This window comes from Fusarium mangiferae (assembly GCF_900044065.1).
Source record: "Fusarium mangiferae strain MRC7560 genome assembly, contig: FMAN_scaffold011, whole genome shotgun sequence".
Classification (NCBI taxonomy): domain Eukaryota; kingdom Fungi; phylum Ascomycota; class Sordariomycetes; order Hypocreales; family Nectriaceae; genus Fusarium; species Fusarium mangiferae.
The window spans coordinates 1,833,841-1,851,621 of NW_024573931.1; the positions used below are offsets into that span (position 1 = coordinate 1,833,841).

The following is a 17,781-nucleotide window of genomic DNA, read 5'->3' on the forward strand; positions in this document are numbered from 1 at the left end:
AACACCACCGCAATCTCACATCGCGAGCGGCACCGAACTCCCCATATGACGTCGCCTGCCAACAAGCAGAATCCCATCCAGGCGAACAACACCCCCGCGACTACGGCTTCTTCGTATGCCTCTGCTGCAGGTGCGCCTAAGAAGTCAGCTCAGGCCCCTATAGTCGCAACTGGATCCCACCCTCCCGCGGTGGTTGGAGTTTCGTCTTCTTCGCAGAATGCGAAAGACGCCTCATCGTCTCCTGTGAACGGCAAACCCGCCGTCACCCCCGCTGTCCCTGCTGTCACTCGCAGCAGTGCTAACCTCAACGGTCCCGATCATTCTCGCAAGAGCTCCGTCACCATGGCTGCCAACGGTCCAAACAGTTTTGTCGCCAACGGTGGTCCCGTCACTGCTGGTAAGCCTGGCATCCAGTTCGGCTACGACTCTCCTGCAATGACCAACAGCACACCTCAGACCTCCAGTGCTGCGCCCATTCCCATTCCTGGTGGTGGAAATGCCCGAGTCCCCTCTCCTGCTCACTCACCTTCACCTATTCCTCAGCCTTCGGCCAGTGGTGGTCGGCCTCCTTCTGGTCTCCAGCAGGCAGGAGGTAGTACAATGACATTTGGCAGTCTCGGCAGCGATGGCGAAGTAGGTTCTTTCAGATTCGTCTGTCAAACAGTTACCCTCGAACTCATCACTGACTTACTCTCTAGCGCCACATGAGGCAGGGCTCTACTCCAACGAACCCCAATGCACAGCCTGGAGCTCACTTCCGACGTGAATCTGGCCACTCAGCGCAAGGTGACGGCGCTGGTCGAGGTAACTTCCAGCCCCAGGGTGGTCGTGGCCGCGGATACAATCCCCACGGCGGCAACTACAGCTCGCAGATGGGTTTCCCTCCCGCCAACCAGTTCCGTAACGGCCCTGGTCAGGGTCGTGGGATGCCTCCAGCTTTCCAGCCTCAGGGTCGTAACCTTCAGTACCCTAACTCCCCCCAGCCTGCCCGAAGCCCGGCTCTCGTCCCCTCGCTCCCGGGTACACCGAACATGCAGCCTGCCACTATGCAGCCTGGCATGACGCCTCAATACCATTACCAACCTCCCATGCCTCAACAGCATCAACAAGTACAGTACCCCCTTTCTCAAGTTGATAAGCCTTTCTCGAAAAACAGCAAAAAGAACAAGGGGAAGCGTGGCGACCTGGAAAAGTCGGTCCAGGTCAACAACCCGCAAGAGTCGTCACGAGATTTGCATGGGAACGAGTTCAACCAACGTCAGCGTTTCAGTAAACGTTTAGATCAACCATGGCGAGAACCAGATACCAGCAGCTCGCGTGTAACGTCATTCAGCTATCCCAAAAAGACCTTTCAACCCCTATCCTTGAATGAACCAACTCCGTCTCTCGACTTGTCACCAGGAAGTGGCTTCTTTGAATACATGCTAACTTTAAAAAAACAGAACTACGGTTATCCTCCCCCGCAGGTGGATGGCTTCGGACGCCCACTGTCGATGCAATACAATTATGCCAATATGCCGTATATGGCTGTACCTCCCCAGGCTAACTCTCCTAGCTACGGACAGAACTATGTCACTCCCTATACACAGCATGGTCACAACATGTCACGAACACCCTCTCAGCCTGAGAGGCCACCGAGCGCCAGCCAGCCAAATGCTCCGGTCGTTGTGTCATCTACCCCACAGCCCCAGAATTCGTCATTAAAGCCCACCGCAAACAGCTTCGTCAAGGTGCCTAAGAAGAGCGCCGCTATCCAGATCAAGAACGCTGCTGGTGAAGTCATTGACACCTCGTCCTTCAAAACTCCATCATCTCCCGCTCCCAGCATCCAGCAATCCAAGACTCCTCCCGTGATCGTTTCATCTACCCCTCCTCCAAAGCCATCTACCCCATCTCACGGCCGCACTGATAGTCATGCTGCCACCAAGACCGCCAAGCAGATTCAGGATGAGCTTAAGGAGAAGATCAAGCAAGCCACGCAAGCGCCGCCCAAGGAGGATAAGCCAAAGCCCGTTGAGCCTGCAGCTAAAATCGAAGACAAGCCTGCTGAGCAATCTGAGGCCAAGCTCACCGAGACTAAGGCCGAGCCTGCACCCTCCATTAAGGCTGAGCCTGAAAGCAAGCCCGAACCTGAGGTCAAGGCCCCTGAAGCCACTCCTAAGATAGAGGAGCCTAAGAAGGAGGCTGAGAAGCCCGCTGAGCCTGCTAAGAAGGAAGAAACTGAGGAGGAAGAGATGGAGCGTATGATACGTGAGATGGAAGAAGAGGATGCTCGCCGTGAGAAGGCTGAGGAAGAGCACCGTAAGAAGGTCGAGGCCCAGAAAGCCATTGCCAAGGAACAAGCTGAAAAGGACCGTGTTAAGAACGCTGCAGAGGAAGACCGCAAACTCCGAGAACAAGAGCGCGAGATGGAGCGTCTCGAGGAGGAGAAGGAGAAGCGACGCCAACAGGCTGGCTCATCTGCTCCTTCAGTCGCCGAACTCCTCTCCCAGGCTCGAAGCGGCAAGGACACTGAACCTACTAAGGTCGAGTCTGTTACCGACAAGCTTGCTAGCATGAAGATTGGAGGCGATAAGCCTGCCGACTCTGCTGCGCCCAAGCACGAGAAGCGTGGTGCGAAGCCTGCTGCTCTCAACTTGGCTCCTCTTAACACCAAGCCTGTTGAGCCTGCTCAACCTAGCGCTGCCCTGCAATCGCTCAAGTCTGCTCGTTTCCTGAAGGTTATCGAGCAAGATATCTACCCTGCTGGCATCAAGTCGCCCAATCCTGCCCTTAATGCAGCAGTCCAGAAGAAGGGCAAGACATTCAAGTATGATGCCAACTTCTTGTTACAGTTCCAAAAGGTCTTTACTGAGCAGCCTTCTCTCGAATTCGGCCAGCAAGTCAAGTCTCTTATTGGCGATGACCGTTCCAGAACCAACACTCCTGGCGGCTCTGGCCGAGGCTCTCGTGGTCCCAGCTCAGGCATCGGCAGTGGATTTCCTATGGGTAGCTTCAACGCCCCCACCGCTTCCCGACCTCTCCCCAGTAACAGTACCTCTGAACTCCGTTTCGCCCTGTCCAACCAGCAGCGACCTGGCATTGGTTCCATGGGCCGTGGTCCCAGCAATTTCCCTACAGGCGGCTCCTCCCGTGGCCCCTCTCAACTTCCTAACTCTCCCCGTGGGTCCCGTCGTCGTGGCGGCGGCAGCCAGCGTGGCGAAGGCGTCAGGGAGGCTCAGGCTGCTAAGACCATGCCTTTGACTGCTGGCCAGGAGCTTAAGCCCATTGCCCAGACCGCCAATGGTTGGAAGCCTACAAGTATTGGCAAGAATGCCAATCCAGCCGCTGCTAATCCCTCTGGCCATCTTGAACCTGATATGGTTCAAAGAAAGGTCAAGGCGGCACTCAACAAGATGACACCCGAGAAGTTTGACAGAATTGCAGACCAGATCCTGCTCATTGCATCCCAGTCCAAGGATGAGTCCGACGGGCGTACACTTCGTCAAGTCATCCAGCTCACCTTTGAGAAGGCCACTGACGAGGCCCATTGGGCTTCCATGTATGCCAAGTTCTGCAAACGTATGCTTGAGACTATGAGCCCCGACGTCCGTGATGAGCGTATCAAAGACAAGAATGGCAACGTCGTCAGCGGTGGTAACTTGTTCCGCAAGTACCTTCTCAACAGATGTCAGGAGGAGTTTGAGCGCGGTTGGACCGTTAACTTGCCTGACAAGCCTGATGAGGAAGAAGACGCTGCGGGTAAGAAGACTGCTGAGGCTGCTCTCCTGTCCGATGAGTACTATGCTGCTGCTGCTGCCAAGCGACGTGGTCTTGGTCTAGTCCAGTTCATCGGTGAACTTTACAAGCTCGGCATGCTTACTGAGCGTATCATGCACGAGTGTGTGCACAAACTCGTCGACTATAAGGGAGTACCTGACGAGGCTGAAGTTGAGTCGCTTAGCAAGCTGCTCAGGACTATTGGTGGCAACCTCGACAGCACTGAGAAGGGTCGACCCATGATGGACGCCTACTTCCAGCGCATCCAGACCATGATGGATCTTCCCGAGCTTCCCAGCCGACTCAAGTTTATGCTCATGGACGTTATGGACCTGCGCAAGGCCGGATGGCACTCCAAGGAGACCAACAAGGGGCCCAAGACCCTCGATGAAGTCCGAGCTGAGGCTGAGGCTGCTCAGGCCGCCAAAGCTCAGGAGGCTGCTCGCACTAATCAGCGAGGTGGCGGTCGCCCTCCCGTCGGACGAGGCGACGCCCGCAACTTCTCGGCTGGTTACGCACAACAAACCAGCAATCAGGTCGGAATGGACGACCTGCGCCGTCTGAAGGGCTCTGCCAACCGAACCTCAAGCGGCAACATCTCTCTTGGCCCTGCTTCCATGCTCTCTTCTCGTAGTAACAGCGGAAGACGCATGGGTCCTGGCGGCTACCTGGGTCCTCGTGGTGAGGATTCTGCTACTTCCTCACGCACTGGCACTCCTCCTACCCGCGAGAACACCTCCCACTCTAATGCATTCAGGTAAGTTTTACTAGTGCCATGTACATTCAAATTTTGAGTTGCTGACATGTATTTAGCCTCCTTGCCAACATGGAGAATGACCACCCGGCTTCGCCCCCGTCTACTTCTGCCTCACCCGCGATGTCGAAGGCTGTCCCTGACAGTGATAAGAAAGAGAGCGAGTAAAAGTATTCTTCTTCCTTCGGTGTCTTGCATTTCGGCAGAATAGACTAGGCGGTGCTGTGTTTTCTTGCATTTACAGGCCTTTTTTTTATTATTTATTCATCAGACGTGTCACAAAAGTTGAGCACATTTTCTTTTTCCAGAACTCATGATACCTTGCCCATAGACAGACGGACACGATTCCTCTCAGCGTGAGAGGTGACCCCTACATCGGACTAGGGATTTCCTTCACCATTGTGCTCATTACCACCTACCTCAGCCCCTTTTCTGATCATGCTTCGAGTGTGTTTCAGTTCTTTAATGTTGTGGAGGATTTCCGGTTCAAGGGTTCGGGATGGCCCTATCGTTGTCGTTGGCCAGCATACTTCTGGCTGTTTTATTTCCAGGAGAGGTCACGCACGAAAAGGGGGAGGTAATGATGGTGAAAAAGCGTCACGATGATCACGTCGCAACCGTCATATACATACGTACGACTCGGGGTGGATGGCGGAGGTGGTGTTCAGGGCATTTGCGGTTGAATTTTATTTCGGACTCAACGAGGCAGAACGCGAAAGGGAACGGAATGGAACGATAAGGAATGAAATGGTTTTTCTGGTGCATTCTTCCTCTCTGGCCTTTCGTTCGTTATACGTGGACAGTCTCTCGCCATGCTTTCGTCCCTTCGCTGGCTTCAGATGTGGCTACTTCACTTAACGCTGACGAATCACATCACGTCACGATGGGTTAGGAAAGGGTTCTCAAACAAGACCATGATTGATGATGACGACCCAGGCTCTCTTGACTTAGCCTCATGAGCATATGCATTGTTCTACCAAGGAGGCCATGGCCGCTCGCCAACGGCTCTGTAACTTGGCGTGTAATGTTTGGAGGCGTTCAGCCTGGTCAAGCTTTAATGAAAGGGTCTTGATGGTGCTTTGCTGTATATCATCTAATTTCGAAGAAGCATGGGCCATTGGCAGGGACAATTTACATATATGCTCAAACTTGCTGCCTCTTACTCGTGAGTGTTGGACACAGGGAAGGTGTCTTGAGAACGGACAAGTATATGGAAACTATCCTGTTTTTAAAACACTGTAGCTTGGTACTGGAGCACTCGACAGGCTTCGCTCTGATCAAGCTCCCAAACACCACTAAAAACTCGCTTACTCTTGTGCATGCCAAAATCATTCATTACTTGCAGGTGAAGTAGTTATCCTTTCTGTTGATCCTAAACGAACCAACCAACCCGTGTGAATATTTAATCCCCAGACGCCACTGACCCAAATATACATCAACATTTCACAGCATAACCATAAATGTCCTTTCACTCCCCTAAGAAACTCAGGCCATTGGTTTGAAGCCCAGCTTGGTGAACAGAGTATCCATGGCTACCCATTGCCGACCACACTTATCGAGATACTTGTCAACAATACCCTTCACATTTCCAAAGCGTACGCGGTTGTGTTCAGCCAATGCAAGGATGTTCTCCCGATCTTGCCTGGACATCTCAGTGCTCGTGGCCTTGGCCTTGGCCTTGTCGACATCCCACAGGCTGGCGAAGTAGAGAAGCTGGGTGTAGATAGCCTTTTCTGTGTATTCGTAACGCATTCGACCAAGACAATCTCGGGCAAGTCCCTTGGGGCCAAGGCAGCGAGAACCATAAACACTCATTTGCCGTGTTCGATTGCCGCACTGGCTATCATCGCAGACCAGCCAGCCCTCGTAGTACCGACTTGTCTGAGTGCGGATGGCGTGCTCCATCTGGGCCACGACAGAGAGCGTTGAGATGAAACTACCACACGAGCCGCAGATGACACCGGATTGGGACACATGATCGGGGGACGCAGCCAGGCCCTCGAACACAGACGAGCTTTTGCACTTGCGGCAACGCAAAGAGAGGCGAGCACAATCACCGAAGCGGACCTCATCTGGAATCTGAGAGTCCAAGGGGTGGATCTCAAGGTCGTTGCTTGAGCTGTTCTGCTGAGTCTGGAATGAGCTGTAGCGCTTGATATCAAGACCTAGGTGCTCTGCCAGCTGTGATGTTGATGTTCCGACAATATTGGCACAGAGACGCTCGACAGGAGGGAAGATCTGCTTGCCAATATACCACTCAACGTCAGGAAGTAGAGTAGGGTCTGCCTTGAGATCACCAGGAGTGTAGGCTCGTTTGGGAGCAGGCTCAGAGCTCTTGCTGTCGCCCGTAATTACGTACGCGATCACATCTCCCTTGCGAACTGTCTTGCCTTTGGCCATTTCACGGAGAGCAACTTGGACCTGAGGCATAGAGTTGGAGTCGGGGTAGTCCTTGGGTGCTTTTCCAAGCTGTGTATGGATGATGTACTTCTGAACAGGAATAGTCTGCTCACGCATCTTGCCAGCAATGTCGCTCAAGTACTCATGGATTCGGGCGATTGAGACTTCGGTGTCGTCGCCCGACAGAATTTCGTTAAGAAGGTGTTGGGAGATCTCCTTGGACAGAGCACAGTATTCTCGACGCTTCATGTCAAGACCCTTGACTTCCATCTTCTCGATGAACTTCCCATCCTTCTCTACAAGGTTGATAGCAGCATATTTCTTTTTCGCTTGAAGGAGAATACGGCGAAAGACATTGTCAATATCGATCTCAAGCAGCTTGTACTGCTCATTGACTGCTTTCTTGAAATCGTTGCCAACCTTGAACGCATCGGCAACATTATCCACGTTGGCATTGATCATGACGGAATCAGTATCACCATAGATGACCTGCAGTGAGCTGCTCTCGGCCAGCTCCTTGGTACTGCGGAGAATCTCGCGGCCCTTGAAGGTTGTCAAAACAGCCAGAGGTCGAGCGTAGAAGCGTGACTTGGTATAGCCCAAACATCCGTACATGGAGTTGGCAGTGAGCTTGAGGGCAAGCTGCTTGATGTCCCATGTGGCCAGCTCCTCTGGGGTAGCCTTCTTGTCCTTCATGAGGCTTTTGACTTGTCGACGTCGACTGACGAGAGTAGCAATGAGCCTAGGTAGGATACCTTGATCCTCGTTGATTGGAACTTCGGGAACTTCATCTTCTTCACTGTTCTGTGGGTTTGATTAGTCTCGAGGTTCAAGCAGGAATTCTCGACAGACTTACTGTGGCTGGTCTATCGACAGTTGTAAAGCAGATGTTGAACTCTTGAATGATAGAGGGATAAAGGGAATTAAAGTCCATGACAAGCACAAACTTATCATATAGACCTTTCTCGGGCTCGAAAACCAAGCCACCCTTGTACTTGTCCTTCTTCTTCCCCTCACCCGCCTCTTCTTCACGCTGTGCCTCTTCAGCACGCTGGCGACTGCGAAAAGTCTGTTTATCAGGGCAGATGTACTTGTTGCGATAGAACTCGTGGAGCAAAATGTACTCGTTCCGCTCTGCACGCGTGCCGGTCAGAGTTCGAGCCCAAGAGTTACCCGCCAGATTGGTGAGAACCTTCGTCAGTGGCAACATCTGAACACCCAGGCCCAGGGCTGCAATGAAGTGTGTATCGGCCTCCATGTGAGTGATGTAGTCGAGAAGTCCCTGCTTCTCCCTGGCCCACGTCTTCAGGGCAACCTCATTGTCAAAATCGCGGCGCCGGTTATCTCCAGAGAGGTACAAACTGCACATCTCTGTCAGGCTCCATGACTGGCACTTGAACATGACCGACTTTCCAGCATCGTTGGCCAGATCACATAGCAGACGTCCTGATAAGATCTGGCGTTCGGCAAAAACGTTACCACCAGTCTTGCCGATGGACGATGGCCACTGACTGCGACGGAGTCTGCCTAGCCTGGACCATCCAGGTATTTTCTTTTCATATAGACGATTGAGGAGCACACTGTAGTCTACACCCTCCAATTGGTGTCCAAGAATTACATCTGGATCTGCAACATCTAGCTGGGCCAAGAAGAAGGCGAGGATATCGGCTTCTTGCTTCTTCAGCACAATCAAGCCACGATTCCTTTTCTTTGCAAGGTGATCGAAGCCCATGGGGAACGCCTGGCCATGCGGCCGGATAACTGTAAAGGTTCGACATGGCAGCTTTTCTGCAGGGGTTGTGTCACTGAGGGATACCTTCTCGTAGATTCTTGCACTAATAGCCAGAATTTCTTGCTTGTTATCCTTCTCATTGAAGGCAGTCCGTAACGAGACACTCATAAGAGTCAGGGGAGGCGCATCGAGGTTGTCAGACTCGCTAAGAACAGAAACCATGTTGGGGTGATCGGCCAAAACCTCAAGCTTGCAATGGGAAGCATTCTTGAGCTTGTCAAAATCGGCATCCTCAATCTTCAGCCAACATGGTCCCATGATATTCTTCCAGAGAACGAACTGTTCAAAAAGAGCAGTGTTACTACCAAAGACGTGAGAATATGTCTCACCGGGTCTGTTGGGGTCGACTTCAGGCTCTGGGATACTTGTTAGGTGATTTGGGGGACCTGCAGGATGAATGTGGCCACTCACTGTTGTATGGGTAGAGAAGTTTCATGTACTGTGCTTCCTTGGGGACATCACGGAGCTCAAAGGCATATTTCCTGGTGCAGGCCTTGATCTTGTACATACCAACATTCATCTTGGTCATCATGGTGTCAATCTCATCATACACGTTCATCATCTCGACTTCTTCGCCTGTCTCTTCGCCATTTTGCAAGCGGTGTTGACGCGGCAAGAAATAAAGCTTTCTCAGGATATTGTCGACTTTGACAAAGCAGCTGACGTATGATCGCGTCTTCTTGTTGAGAACTTTGCCAAAGAGACACAGACTGCCGCTGACCTCAGTGTAGTCTGTCCAGAAGAAGTTGAGACTGCCGTCTTCCTCGATCGCATCCTTGTAGTCGATTTTGCCTATTGTCTTTGATTCCGCAGGCGAACTTGTGACGACGTTCAGCCTCTCTGTGAGGGCATTCCATGAAGCTGAGTCGACTTGAGCGCCGTTGGGTTTAACGGGAGAGGAGCTGGCAGGTGTGGGATAGGACTCTGCTTTCTGAATTTTCTTGATCGGCCTTGAACTTGCTAGATTAACACTGGTTGTGGCAATGGCTCCAGCATGTGCAACCTCCATCATGTCTTCGTCATCGTCGTCTTCCTTTGGTTCCTGCTTAATCTGTGCCTTTCTCTGCGCTACCTTTGCGGCTGGAGAAGAGGGCGCAGGATCGCTCATGGGGACATCGGCAGTCTCGAGGATGTCGTCATCGACGGAGGGAAAGAAGCAATCGTCATCTTCAAGGGCTGGAGGGAGAGGGGACGGTAGCCGGGTATCGAGGGTCTTGGTCTTTTTGGGCACAGGCTCGCGAGCAGGTGAAAGGGCCCTAGCCTTGCGACGACCGCCAGACCTTTCGACTCTCGAGGTATGGGGAGCAGGGGCAGGAATGTTGTTGTCGACCTCGCCGAGGAGGTTTGAAAGGAAGTCGTCGTCCTCCTTTGTCTTGACGACCTAAAGAGAAAATTACTTAAGTTGGGTCGATCCACGATCTTGTAAACGGAATGCGTACCTTGGGTTTTGATTGGGCTCTGTTGGCGCCCTTGAAGTATTCACTGATATCTTTGTCGTTGGCCGCTCGCTTGGCTTGCTCCTCCTGGCGATTCTTCTTCGCTACACGGCAGGTGAGTATGTGGGCTGTCCTAAACATGTACTTGAGGAAGACTGACTAGTCTTACTGGGTCGGCCACGGACGGTGGTCTCTTCTTCGCTTTCTGAGCCATAGGCTTGTACTCGATCCCAGTCTTCGCGGCCATCATCTGCGTAGCCCTCGCCATTGTCGTCGACAACAAAGTCGTCCTGATTTAATCGCTCCCGAACAACCTTCTTATATCCATCCTCGTCAACTTCGTCGTATAGATTGTCGACGTCGGCAACTTTGTAAGTATCAAAGACCTTCTTGCCGGACTCTCGAAGAGCCTTGAGCTCCGCGAGTCGCGCTCTGTGAGACATGACGGGAGAAGAGTTTAGGCCGGTGGCATATCAGTGAGGGAATGGGGGGAGAGTATATGCCGGGATGTCACTTTCTGATCATATACTGCTAGTGACTGTTTTGCAGGGAAACGATGGTATCGAGAATGGAAATGGAAATGGTGATGGTGATGGTGGAGGTGCTATTTGGATTGGGTTGGTCCCCCGGTAACCAGCGCTGAGGTGCATGCTCATTTAGAAAAGTGGTCAGGGAGACGCGCCAAAGCGCGTTGTCCCTCCTGAGCCGCGTCTCGGCTCGTGTCGAGGGAGGGGCCGTCCATTTAAGTGACTGACGCGAGACCAGCCAATAGGCGCTGCGGCATAGGCACCTTAGGTGATGCAGATTCTTTAAGTACCCCGCGCAGGGGGAGTACTCACGTGTTGGTATCTTACACAGGTACCTTTAAAATATATGCGGGATCACTTGATTAGTTACCCAGGTAGGTAGGTAGTCTTGTTTCTCTCCAAACAACCTGTTTGCTGTTAGTGCCGCCGAGACTCTTGTCAGGGCTTTAACCCAGGCAGCCGTTGCACCTTTACGACTGCACTTGAAAGTCAATACGATATACTGACTAGGTACTAAACAATATCCAATCCGTTAGGACATCAATTTGTTTAAGCGGTTGCAGTCAATGCCTTTATAAACGTGATGTTTTTAAGTGGCCGCTTTTTGAATTGATGTTGGTTGTAGTGTCGCGTCATTACTCGGAATAAGTTAGGTCAAATGGGAAAGAAAAAAAAACCCTCAAGTTCAGATCCTTCTTCTTCATCCAGCTAGTCTTCTGACAATATCATTGTGTCAAGAACATCCCAAAAATCCATTTGTTGCCCAACAAGGTGTGTTGCCGGCCGTCCCGGTACGGCCCCACTCACCCGGAACGGAGGATGACCCACAATGAACGGCAGGTCATCTCTCCCGTCGGCTCAGTCAGATACATCCATAGGTAGTGACAGTGACTACCTGACCATGCATTAGAGATCCATACGTTCAGCTTGTAGGTATTTTAATGAAATGCAGGTCGGAGCTGAAATTCCAGGACATCCCCTTTCCAGAAATTCGTTGTGATTATTAGTCTTGATACACTTTAGGCAATTGGTGTTGGTGGTGGTGATAATGCACTGGTCAGTAATTCACTCCTTCCTTACGGATATTCTTTTATAAGCTCTTCGAAAGAGCTACCCATGGAATTTGACTGCGAGCTCAGTCAAAGAACCCTTCCCAAAGTAACACAAATTCTCAACTTGTTCCTGTACTTAGGTACCTAAGGTAGGTACTCTCTACCAGTGGATGTCTTCCTACCTGCCTACTACCTAGGTAGGTGCCTATCTTACCTACCTTACCTACCTTACCTAGGTTAGTAGGTAAGTAGTAGGTATAGTACCTTGAGTATGTACCTAGGCCGCCTTTTTTTCACCGAGCATCAGTCAAGATTGAACCATCTTTGTCTTGTCACACCATCTATACCCGATCCCATCCATACCTCATTTACTTACATCATGCCCAACAGTATCTTTGGTGCCTGGCAGGCGAAGCTCAAGAAAAAGATTCAACCTCAACCTCAGCCCCCGCTTCCGTTCCCTGAGCTTTCCAAGCCTCACAGCAAGATTAGCAGCTAGAGACTGCCACTGAATCGCCGCCGGGCTCGTCTCGATGGATCTGAAGAAACTAATTCTAGTGGACCTAGCGAGAATACGTCAACACAGCGCAGAAGTCAAAGATCAAATTCTCAGAATTCGTCGTATTCTCATCTTGCGCGTTGGTTGAAACCGAAACGACGGAAGACTGTTTCCTCTTCAACAAACTTCGAGAAACTGTCTGTCTCTGAAGTCCCGGGAGTTCCTCATCTCCTCAACACAGGTGGGTTGACTAATGCGTACTCTCTTGCGGCGTACCTGACTCTATTTAAGCGGAAGATCTCAGCAGCGCATTCCAATACTCCAGGGAGAGATGGACTCGCAATGGGAGTTCCTCGAGTAACCATACACTATTTCCATTTGGGTCGCGCATCCAGACCTCCCAGTCATCCAAGCCGTTCCTGCAGGACTCTGAATTCGCGCCCCCTTCACCAGTTATCGACCAAGGTCCACCTCAGTTAGATCCTCTTCCTGACATGTCTAGCTGTAGCCTGGAAAGATCATATACTTTGCGAGCTTGCATAGAAGCGGCACCAGATGATAAGCGTCTGGAAAACAAATCGCTGCTCTCCACTACTAAGTGTGATCACATCACAACGCGTCCCAAGGTCTCGGCAGCACTTACACTACAGCCTGTAGAGCGCAAGACACTATCCATTACGAGGCACCTATCCTCTTGCGATTCAGTTGCTCCTGTGACACTAGTCGGCTCCCTTGGCAGTTTTAACAAATCTGGAGGCTATAACCACCCGCAAATAGGTCAGATTTCGTCAAACTGGACTCAGGGTAATTCGGACAAATTGCTATCAATGCAAGATAATCCAATGCAAGAGCCTGGCCAGTGCTCGCCGTTCTGCACCTCGGCCACCACGTTTCAACCACCCACAAATGTACTCGAGAGTTCTTACTTGGCTATCAAAGCAGGCGATCAACCGTCAGCCATGGATTCATCAACGTCGAATACGCAATCACAGCTCTCAGATCGATCATCCAGCCAAGGCAGCAGGTCAATGTATCGTACAGTGGCCTCGGATCTCTATCTTGATTCGTCGTCTCAATTCGAACTTGAGTGAAGTTGCTGGGCTTGATTGCTCCCAGGGTATTTTGTTGTTTCGGATGGACCTAACAAGGAGCTATAAAGCTGGCCATAGAATAGAAGGTATTGAACTAGCAGCAGAGACTGGCTACTTTTGTTTACCTATTCTTGACCGAGATAAAAATAGAGCAGAATGGATAGTCATGGGAGAGTAACGTTGCATGCTTAAGCTTGTGACGGCCTAGACTATGACAAATATTCAACAGGACCAAGGCTTCAATTGTGTAAGCGATGTATTGTATATGCAGAGAAATGCTATCGCCCAACAAAACGCCGCCATATGCTATATCAGTACATCTTCGCACTCTTTTTTGCATCTCAATCGTACATACATCAGTCTATTTTTACACGAGCTTTTCCCATTGAAAGCTCTTATTTGTAGACCCAAGCGTAACTCTAAACTCCAATATGCAGGAGCCTTAACGTCGCGGGTTGCCAAAACGGCGGTCGGCCTTCCTGTCGTCACGAGTCGCGCCCCAGCTAGGATGGGGTCCTCGATAGCCAACATAATCGGGTTGCCTCACTGGCCGCGTGCCGTCTTTGCGCTGGCGCAGATCGTTTTCTGGTTCTTGCGTTCTGGATGGCGTCTGACTGTCTGTAAGGTATGTATTGTACGTGAAGGGGGCACGCCTTGGCGGACTTGGTCCGGACCTTGAGCTTTCTTCGCGTCGGTAGCCATCACCTGGTCCGTTGTCACGATGCAACTGCCGTCGGTCTGTCTGCTTCAGGGATCGGGGCTTTCCTGCTTGAGTGGTGTCCCAAAAGTTGGCCGTATTCATGGCCTCATCGTGTGTGGACATATCCTCCTCGGCTTTGCCGCGACCCTTCGTCTTGCGCAAGTTGGGTTCCATTTCCTCCCGGTTGGCATAAAAGGCCTGAATCTCGCGATTGATGCGTCCCCCGACAGGGCGTATTCTCTTGAGGTCTTCCTCAGGGAGCATTTCCTGCTGAATGACCTTGTTGAATGATCCATACATAATGCGTGCGAGAGCAATTACCTCGCGTTGATCGTTGTAAAGAGCCCTCTTTTGTTCCTTGGTCTCAGCCTTGACTTGTTTGAAGTAGTGATCGTGTAGTTTGCGGTAGGGCACCCACAGACGATCAAGCGCGTCGGTGATTTGGACGCCATAGGCACGTTTGGCACCAGCCACGTCCCCGTCATTAGCACGAGCGCGCAAGTGATAGTGGGTAGACTGAGAAACGTTGAGGTACAGGCGCATGAGATGAGCGTCGGGTAACTCTAGGTGATTCACCATGCTGTCGAGCGCGCGGTTGGCATTCTTGATGACGTTTGGGTTGATGTTATCACGAACACATGTTTCAAAAGCTATGCGATAGAAGTTTGGTCCAGTGATACTCGCCGGTATTATATCCAGAATCTCAGTAGCATGACCGCTTGCCTTGGCTTGCTTTAGAATACTAAAGAGGCGCAACCAGCAATCCCGGTCAGGCTCGAGATTATATTCGCGAAGAATGAAATTCCAGTATTTGATGCCCAGGCTGTTGAGCTTCGTCTGCAGCACAACCTTCAAGATTAGAGACAAGGCATTGTTCCCAGGACTGACAAAGACACCATTTTTATCCTTCTTAACCACTTGACCGGTGCGAGGATTTGTCTTGCGAGCTTCCTCAGCTGGCATTTCTTTGACTTTGGACAAGTTGGGAATGTTCATTGTCTGTTCGATTAGATCAAGAACCCCCTTCTTGTCGTTGGTGTCGCTTGAGATGATCATCATACGACCCATTGAGCAGACGAGCTCCTCGTCAATGATCAGACGTCCCTGCCTCCATTTACTCATAACTTCTGACCAGATGGCTTTGGCGCGCTGACAACCTTTTTTGAGATTGAACTCCTTCTGTTCGGGCGTCAATTTTTCCAAGCCATCAAGCGTGTTGAATCGTATAGCATTGAGAATGGTAGTATAGGTGTAGGAAGTTGGAGCTCGAGTTGACTCGTTGAGAGTGTCGACAATGGAGAACATGGAGTCCAGGTCGCCCGCTCGGTTGCACACGCTAAGCACAGCATTCAGATGAGTACTGTTTGGTTCTAGGCGAGAGTCCTTGAAAAGGGCGTTGTAGTGCTTTACAGCCTCGAAGACAGCGGTTTTAGGGTGGTTCGACTTGGCGAGACCACGGAACAGGGTTGTATAGGTTTGCGCATTGGGGAACTGAGCGCGCTTTTTCATCTTCAGATAATGTCAGTGTCATAGACGAGACAAGAGCCTGAGTGAAGGCTGTATCTCAAGCCTACCTCGTTGAACAGCTTGATTGCTGCCTTGACTTGTTGCTGGTCAAGCAGATATTCCAAGAGGAAATTCCATGGCACGACCAATTGCATATCTTTGCTGCCTTTTTGAACCAAAAGATGGGCTTGATCGAATTTCTTTGCCTCAAGTGCTTTTCTGACATATTCTGCAACTTTCCAAGGGTCATTGTTCAGATATTGTAACTCCTTGTTGACGGCCCGCTCCATTCTAAGGTTTTCCTTCTTTTTCCATAAAGGTCCATCAGCCGGTGCCTCGAGGTTTTTTGGAGCATCTTTCGTGATAGCATCAGCTATAGAGTTTGCGTCTTGAGCTGTAGTCGACTCCTCGGTAGTCGGTATCGTCGTCGAGTTGAATATGCGCTGTGAGTGCTGAAACGAACGGGTTTGAAAAGCAGACGCAGGCCGAATCTCTAGTCTCTGGCGCGGTGCGAACTGCAGAGCTCTTCGAAGGCACGCGCCTCCATGCAGTAACCTATCAGCCATGTAAGAGTTGCTGCTTGATTGCAGGTAACTAGGTTGATCACGAAATTCCACATCCAAAATTAGAGGCGACCAACTGGGGGAAAAAAGAAGACTCCTATCTTATCAGCTGAGCGAGGGGCGTTGCATGAGATGCGCTTAACTTTGCCGCGCTTGAGGCACCTGATAACTACTACCTACTAAGGTACCATAGAGCCACCCCTAGGTAGGTTTCTGGATACCCCTGCAGGTCACTAACAAATCTCTCCCATTTCTAATTGGAGACGCGCTTCGCGGTCGCAGTCCAGTCTAGCCATCGTTTCTTTTCTTTTAACCTTTATAGGGAGGGAGGGACACGACAAAACAAGCGAATTGTTTAATCCTCCAAGTATCATCAGCCATCCCTTGTCCTTCTGAACTCATCTTACTATACTCATCCATTTCCGCCGTGTAACGAGTCTCCTTGATACTGCCTCAATCATGGCCAAGGTTGCCACAGATTTCGAAAAGATCATCAACGAGGGTAAGTTGCAATCAATGTTCCCAAGTTATTCATGTCCTTCCCTGACAGCGTCTTTCAGGGCGTGAGCGAAAGAAGAACGAAGCCCTCGCCGATCGCATTTTCTCAAAGAACCGTCGCCAAAGCGCACCCTCCAAGCTCAAGTCCGCCCCCGGCCAATCACTAGCAAGCCGTGTCGGCGTCAAGAAGGTAGCTACAGCAAAAGACAGGATGCGAGTAGTTGAAGCCAACATGTACAGCAGCGAACTTCCACCATCGGCACCCGCTCGGCCCAGCCCGCACCTGGCAATGTCAACGGAGAATGGACACATGATCTGCATCACTCCGTCTCAGGCGACCTAAGCTCTCGCATTTCAGCTCCCAATGCTGCTCATAAGAGAGCCAACAACCGCCGCGCTGCTCGTCTGTCCGCTGCCGTGGATCGCATGGACACTTCTGGCGACGCGCCACAACAAGTCAACGTCGTGAAAGGCAAGGGTAGCGCTGGCAATGGCAATGGCAATGGCAATGGCAATGGCATGGGGATGACGATTCGGGGTCTCGCAGGTCCATTCACTATTATGGCACAAAACTTTGCCCCTGGCACCACAGCCGCTGATATCGAGAGCGCTATGACTCCCATCGGAGGCGAGATTTTGAGCTGTCGCATTGTCAAGTCAAACCCATTCCTCCTCTTCGAGCTAGCCTTTGCATCGCGCGAGGGTGGTGAGCGAGTAATCGAGACCTTCAACGATAAGACCGTGAGTCTATCGGGACCAATTTCTATTCCGAACTCTTGCTAAAACTTGTTACAGGCTGATGGTAGAATCATTAAGGTCTACCCTAAGCTCGGGGCTCCTTCAAGCAAGACAATTGCGTCTAGCAATGCGCCAAGAAACGCCCCAAGCGGTCCCCGTGGCACCCGCGGAAACAAACCCAACGCCAACGACAACATTGTTGATGGCTCGATGGGTTTCCCTGATTTAATGGACACAACCGCCACAAACGGCTTGCCAAGGAACAACCAGTTGTACAGCGATAAAATCGTGGGCGGCAACCGACGAGGCCGAGGTGGTCAAAGAGGTCGCGCCGGGCGATGATGAATTATTTCCTGTTTCTTGTTTTCCCTTGATTGCATTTGGCGATTACCTCGCAAACTTTTTGGGATATGGTTTCTAGAGAACAGACCTGTCGGCATTGAAAATGCCGCCCATTTTTACTGCG

At 51.2% G+C, this 17,781-nt stretch overlaps 4 protein-coding genes across 4 annotated transcripts; 2 read left to right on the top strand and 2 right to left on the bottom strand.

Annotated features, from left to right (window-relative positions):
- Positions 1 to 45: 45 nt before the first annotated feature.
- On the top strand, positions 46 to 4,681 carry FMAN_10415 (uncharacterized protein; the record flags this gene model as incomplete). The annotated part of the gene is made up of 4 exons (XM_041821087.1): positions 46 to 633; positions 699 to 1,109; positions 1,443 to 4,516; positions 4,573 to 4,681. The coding sequence occupies 4 exons, from the start codon at positions 46 to 48 to the stop codon at positions 4,679 to 4,681; spliced, it is 4,182 nt and encodes a 1,393-aa protein (XP_041686902.1).
- A 1,317-nt stretch (positions 4,682 to 5,998) lies between these two features.
- On the bottom strand, positions 5,999 to 10,584 carry FMAN_10416 (uncharacterized protein; the record flags this gene model as incomplete). The annotated part of the gene is made up of 5 exons (XM_041821088.1): positions 5,999 to 7,717; positions 7,770 to 9,061; positions 9,117 to 10,086; positions 10,145 to 10,245; positions 10,311 to 10,584. 5 exons carry the CDS (start codon positions 10,582 to 10,584, stop codon positions 5,999 to 6,001), a joined length of 4,356 nt encoding a protein of 1,451 aa, XP_041686903.1.
- Positions 10,585 to 13,752: 3,168 nt separating this feature from the next.
- On the bottom strand, positions 13,753 to 16,082 carry FMAN_10417 (uncharacterized protein; the record flags this gene model as incomplete). The annotated part of the gene is made up of 2 exons (XM_041821089.1): positions 13,753 to 15,519; positions 15,585 to 16,082. 2 exons carry the CDS (start codon positions 16,080 to 16,082, stop codon positions 13,753 to 13,755), a joined length of 2,265 nt encoding a protein of 754 aa, XP_041686904.1.
- Positions 16,083 to 16,538: 456 nt separating this feature from the next.
- On the top strand, positions 16,539 to 17,657 carry FMAN_10418 (uncharacterized protein; the record flags this gene model as incomplete). The annotated part of the gene is made up of 4 exons (XM_041821091.1): positions 16,539 to 16,581; positions 16,640 to 16,767; positions 16,818 to 17,318; positions 17,373 to 17,657. 4 exons carry the CDS (start codon positions 16,539 to 16,541, stop codon positions 17,655 to 17,657), a joined length of 957 nt encoding a protein of 318 aa, XP_041686905.1.
- Positions 17,658 to 17,781: the final 124 nt, after the last annotated feature.